At 49.6% G+C, this 6,141-nt stretch overlaps 1 protein-coding gene and 2 pseudogenes across 1 annotated transcript; 2 read left to right on the top strand and 1 right to left on the bottom strand.

Moving 5' to 3' along the window:
- Nucleotides 1-406: 406 nt before the first annotated feature.
- LOC102255291 lies at nucleotides 407-3,436 on the top strand (annotated as a pseudogene).
- Nucleotides 3,437-3,468: 32 nt separating this feature from the next.
- LOC102254986 lies at nucleotides 3,469-4,099 on the bottom strand (annotated as a pseudogene).
- A 924-nt stretch (nucleotides 4,100-5,023) lies between these two features.
- LOC102254690 (RNA polymerase II subunit A C-terminal domain phosphatase SSU72) lies at nucleotides 5,024-5,677 on the top strand. Its single transcript, XM_005868016.1, has one exon. The coding sequence runs from the start codon at nucleotides 5,024-5,026 to the stop codon at nucleotides 5,675-5,677; it is 654 nt and encodes a 217-aa protein (XP_005868078.1).
- The last annotated feature ends 464 nt before the right edge of the window (nucleotides 5,678-6,141 follow it).

The raw sequence follows: 6,141 nt of genomic DNA, 5'->3' as shown, positions 1-6,141 counted from the left end.
GCGTGGCTTGTGGGTGTAGCGGAGCAGTGGAGTGATGGTTAATTTGCATGTTTCTCTGTTATTAGTGTAGATGCTGCATTGAACATAGGGATGCATCTATCTTTTAGAATTACTTTGTTTTCTTAAACACCCAGCAGTGGAACCAGTTTAAAATCAACATCTCAGGGCCTGTGTGGGTGGGTTGGAGAAGCCCCCCGGTCTCTGGGTTCCCCCCTGAGTTTGGGCTTATTGGCATGGTGTGCCGAGGAGATGTGGGCCTGATGGCTTGGAGGCATTCTTATTGACTGAACAAGACAGTCAAGATTCCTTGCCTTCATGGAGCTTACAGTCTAGTGGGGTGACTCACAACATTAATGAAACAAATAAGGTAATTCATATGGGTGATTTCTTCTGAGCTCATACAGAAGTGATCTCACATCTGAAACATGGCTACCAATTGGCTGGGCAGTATTGTGTCCCTCAACTGTGGAGATAGCTTGGGTGTCTATCAGGGAAGAGTATCAGTAGTCAATCATGTCAGCCAGACCATTTGTCTCTCAGCCTTTCCACAATGGAGTGAAGTGCCTTATGCCAGAATTCACCTTCAGGGCAGGTGACATTATGGAGTTAAAATTTCTGGAGATACCAGGTCCTGGAGAAAACCAACATTTTGGAGACCTTCATAAGACAGAATTAGGCCCTTCTGTTATTGGGTACCAGTGGGTATCAATCAGAATGGCACAGGTAGGTTGGTCAAGAAGCCAACCTCTCCTAGCTGTGCCCCTCAAAACATCCCTAAGAGAACATATGTGAAGAGCCAGGATGCTGCCATTTCCCCGCAGCAGCAGCTGTGTTCCAAGAGCTATGTGGATAGGCACATGGAGCCTTTGAGTCAGTCCAAAAGTTTCTGTCATCGGCACAACTCCTGGTCATCTAATAGCAGGCACTCAAATCAGGCAACTCCAAAGAAAAATGGTTTAAAGCGTGGCCAAATGAAGAATAAAGATGATGGGTGCTTTGGGGATGATATTGAAGAGATCCCAGACACAGATTTTGATTTTGAAGGGAACCTTACCCTATTTGACAAGGTAGCTGTGTTTGAGGAGATTGATACATTTGGGAGGAAAAGTGGTACCCATTCCAGGGTTATCCCAAATGAAAGGCCTACTCACTACCGTCACGAGAACATCCTGGAGTCAAAGCCCATAGTCTACGCACAGATCACAGTGCCCCACAATGTGAGCAAGGAGTTCTGCACAGACTCTGGCTTGCTTGTCCCAAGTGTTTCCTATGAGCTACATAAAAAGCTGTTGTCTGTGTCTGAAAAGCATGGGTTGACTCTGGAGTGGAGACTGGAGATGACAGGTGTGTCAGCCAGTCAGATGTCACTTGACTCTACTCGGAGGACCCAACAGGTTGAATCCCAAAAATGTTCACCAGAAGCCTACAGTGGTTTTGCTATGTGGGCCCCATGTGAAGGGGGCTCAGGGTATCAGCTGTGGAAGGCACCTAGCCAACCATGATGTCCAGGTGACCCGCTTCCTGCCCAACTTTGTCAAGATGCTTGAGTCCATCACCAACGAGCTGTCTCTCTTCAGCAAAACCCAAGGCCAACAAGTGTCTAGTCTAGTCTCAAAGATCTACCCACTAGTGGACCTGGTGATCAACTGTCTGGATTGTCCCGAGAACGCCTTCTTGCGGGATCAGCCCTGGTACAAGGCAGCTGTGGCTTGGGCCAACCAGAACCGGGCACCAGTACTCAGCACAGCATAGATCCTCCAGTGCATGAAGTCGAACAGGGCATTGATGCCAAGTGGTCACTGGCTCTGGGACTGCCTTTCCCAGTGGGAGAGCATGCGGGCCGTGTCTGTTTGTGCAACATTGGCATTCCCCATCAGGTGTTCCAGGAGGTGGGGATCAACTACCACTCACCCTTTGGCTGCAAGTTTGTAATCCCACTACACTCTGCCCAGAGCAGTGGTTCTCAACCTGTGGGCCACAACCCCTTTGGCGGTAGAATGACCCTTTCACAGGGGTTGCCTAAGACCATCCTGCATATCAGATATTTACATTACGATTCATAACAGTAGCAAAATTACAGTTATGAAGTAGCAACGAAAATAATTTTATGGTTGGGGTCACAACATGAGGAACTGTATTTAAAGGGCCAGAAGGTTGAGAACCACTGGCCTAGAGGGACTCTGGGCAGGCCAGACCCGGTAGTTCCCTGCTGCTCCTGACACTGAACTTGACAACGAATGCCTTAAGAGGATGTGAAGCTTCATGGACCTTATTGTTAATTTTTTTCTCTTTCGGGTTTGTTTCTTCTGTGAGAGGACAGATCATATATATTTTTTTTTATTTTTGAGAACAACAAAAAAAATCAACATCTCGGGCATTTTTTTGGGGGGTGGCAAATTTTGGTCCCCCTCACTAACAAAGTAGCTGGGATATAGAAGATGTTCAATAAACATACATATGAAGGCTGTCATTAATGAGCCATTAAGTTAGGTTGCTTGGAAAATATGGACAATGCACCCTGAAAGAGTTTATGTTATGGTAGAGAAAACCTGAGAAATGCAAAATAACTAATGCTACTAAGCCAGAAGCAGCAGTGTCATCAGAGGCAATAAGCTGTTTGACCAGGTCAAAAAGGAAGAGATGGCTTCTGATTGGGTGGGGTTGAGAGATTAAGATACTAGGACAGTGATTTTCAACCTTTCTCATGTCATGGCACACACAGACTAACTACTAAAATTCCGTGGCACACCAAAATATATTTTTTGCTGATCTGACATAAAAAAATAGGTATAATTTTTATTCATTCACACTGGATAGCTATTGGGTTGGCTGTTATCATTTTGTAAGTTGGCAGTCTAAGGGAAAAGAGGTCAGTGCTTCTCACTAAATTGTCAGTTATTGCATGTTTTATAATTTTTTCCATGGACATGGCCTTTATTGGGGGTTGTTGGGGGAAGAGAGGGAGGAACTAGGACTGGTGGGTATATGGGGGTAGGGGGTTTCTCAACTTTTTAGTTTAGTGCATGTTGCCTGGAGGTTAGGAGGAGTGAGAACAGCTGTAGAAGTGAGAGAAGAGGAAAAGGGAAGGTCATGGAATGGACACTTTCCTCAGGGAATGAAGCCAGGACCAGGATACGGGGACTGGTGGTGGGGAGGGAAGGCACCCTTCATATACTGACACTCAACCGTGGTCACTGCCTGATGGCAGCTCTCCCCCACCCCCACACACCCCACCACCCTTCCCAGCTCCAGGCCCAGATGCCTACCCTGCTAGCTCCCTCAAATTTCTGTGGAGAGGAGGGGATGAGGATGTGGCAGTGGTGGCACCCTCTGCCTCTGGGTCTCTTGCCCAGGAGAATTGCTCACTCAGCCTGCCCTAAAGTCCCAGCCAGAGTCAGGAGGTCAGGAAGCCAGGGAGCAGGCAGGGGAAGAATGATGCCCTTCGCTACTCCTCCTGACACTGGCTTCTCACATGAGGTTGCAACTCTTGGCTCAGTCCTTGTGTATCTTGCCTTTCTTTTGGTTCCACTGGTCGGGCGGATAGACGCAGTCCCCAGCGTGAGTCGGTAAGGGTGGCCACTGTGCACATGGAAGACATCCTGTCACTGCACTCAGAGGGCTGGGAGGAGCACTCTACCTAGGACATGGCCCCTAGCTGCGTGGCTGGCTAGCACAGTGCCCTGCTCATGTATAACCGGGATACGCTGCCGTTTGGACAGCTCCCGCAGTGTGGCCAGATGGGTCGCATGTCCAGTCTACAGCCAACCAGCACACCTCAGCATTGGCGCAAAACTCCTGAGTCTCCCTTTGCCACTTCTTGTGCACACTGTCCAGTATCTGTGGTGCACTGATGTCGAAGCAGATGAGCACAGTGTCTGAATTAAGATAGGTCAGGGGCTGGACATTATCAAAGTAAGAGGCACCGGAAGTGTCCCACATGTTGGGGACGCTTGTCTGTGTCAAAGCGCGCAGTGTAGTTCTCAAACATGGCGGGTACGTCATTCGCCGAATCGGTGCCTTGGTGAGCACCTGAAGCAGCACTCTCCGCTTCCGTTCCTCCCCACCCCACGATCTGGCAGGGGCCCCTCTGCACTTCCATGGCCCTGGTTCCCTGTGGCCTCTTCCCTAGCTGTGGCTCCTGCAGCCCCGGGGACCCTCATAAAGCCCTGACCCCGGGCCTCAGCGGCAGCCGTGCCCCACCCCCAGCCCAGAAAAATCCTTAAAGGCGCTCCAGTGTTCTTTCTGCGACACCCTTTGAAAATCGCTGTACTAGAAGATAACTTAAAATATTATAGATTTTGGAGTCATTTGTTCATCATTTAATAAACATCACCCGAGAACCTGCTGTGTGTCTGACACTGTTCTAGGCTCATTAGGGGACAAACCAACTGGAAAACGTATGCGAGTACTAATTGTAGTTGCGGGCTTCTTTGTGAAAATCGAAGTGGGTCAAACTATGCATTTAGTACATCCTATTCAACAGTGGTTCTTTCCCTTTCCTCTCCATGTCCTGAGCTCCACTGGTTTTCATATGTGAACATTGTAGGTGCAGCAAAAATGGTACTAGTGGATCAGTCCTCCACAATGAAACACACCTGCAAAATTCCCTGTTCAGGAAATCATGCAATTAAGAAAATCCCGACAGTGAAGGCTGTAGGTATTCCCAGATTAAAGTTATTGAGAAAGGAAATGTGTCCGTGCCCGTGGGTAGTCCTACGAGCTTGGGCTTCTGCCAGATGTCCAAAGCGGTTGTGCGCATGCCCGTGGGGTGGGCCTTCTTAAGACCGTTGGAGGTGTGTGTGGGGGGAGGGGCGCTGGGAGAGACACGCCGGCTCTGGGCCTGCGTGGGGGGAGGGGGGCGCTCTGGCACCTGCTTAAACGCCTGCGCCACAGCCTGCGCCACAGAAGCCGTTGGGACCTGGCCTGGCGTGGGTCGTTGCCGCGTATCCTGCAACTGTAAGGAGCTGCCGTTACGTTACCCCAACTGCCGCTACTACCACCGCTGCCGCTGCCACCACCCACCATGGCTGCCGGGAACCTCGGCCACCACCTTCCTGGTGAGGAAACACTGGAACTGGACAGTATGGCCGAGGCCAAATCGCGGCTGCGGCTGGCCATTGTGTGCTCCAGCAACCAGAACCGGAGCATGGAGGCCCACCACTTGCTTAGGAGACGGGGATTCCTCCGCGTCCGGTCCTTTGGCACAGGGACTTACGTGAGGCTTCCGGGACCAAAGCCCAACAAGCCCAACGTGTATGATTTCCAAACCACCTATGAGCAGATGTACGAAGATCTCGTTCAGAAAGATAAAGATCTCTACACGCAGAACGGCATTTTGAGCATGCTGCAGAGAAACAAGCGAATCAAGCCCCGGCCGGAAAGGTTCCAGAACTGCCAAGACGTATTCGACCTGATCCTCACCTGCGAAGAGAGAGTGTACAACCGGGTGGTGAGGGAGCTGAATGCCAGGCAGAAGGTGACCTGCCAGCCGGTGCATGTGATCAACGTGGATATCCAGGATGACGACAACGAAGCCATATTGGGGGCGTTCCTCTTCTGTGAGCTGTGCCATTGCATTCTCCTCGTCGATAACATGGAGGACGACCTGGTGGATCTGTTGAAGGATTTCAAGGAGATCTTAGGCCTGCCCTTCCTGCACTCCGTCTGCTTCTACTGACCGGCTGACCAGGTGCGTTTCCCGAAGCCATTGGCGGTTTCTCTTTAGTACCTTTCCCTGCCCGTCACTGGCTTTCACTTTGAGGGCTTCTGTCGGTGGGTGCGTAGTGGGATCCAGATAAACTACCGACGGGACGAGATGACATACATAAGTGCAGATTAACAGCAAAGTTTTTTTTAACCCCACTTGTGAGTGGGATATTGTTTTTGAAGTTTATAAAGAAAGTTGTTTACTTTTTCGGTTTATAGAACATTTTCTCTGACATATATGTCTTTGTGCGTTCCTGCCCCGTCTGGCTAGAACGTACCAATACATGAATAAAGCAGTGGGAGGCATTGTATTAGGAGAGAAACTGCAATTGTACAATAAACAGAAAAAAAATTGTCAGCTAGTGTAGAATCTGCAAGGTAGAGTGTGACCGCATTGTTCATTCCTCGAAACTGGATTATTACTGAGTATTTTGC

This window comes from Myotis brandtii, unplaced genomic scaffold (genome assembly GCF_000412655.1).
Source record: "Myotis brandtii unplaced genomic scaffold, ASM41265v1 scaffold259, whole genome shotgun sequence".
Classification (NCBI taxonomy): domain Eukaryota; kingdom Metazoa; phylum Chordata; class Mammalia; order Chiroptera; family Vespertilionidae; genus Myotis; species Myotis brandtii.
The sequence above is the reverse complement of the archived record's forward strand: the minus strand, read 5'-3'. Positions and strand labels throughout refer to the sequence as shown.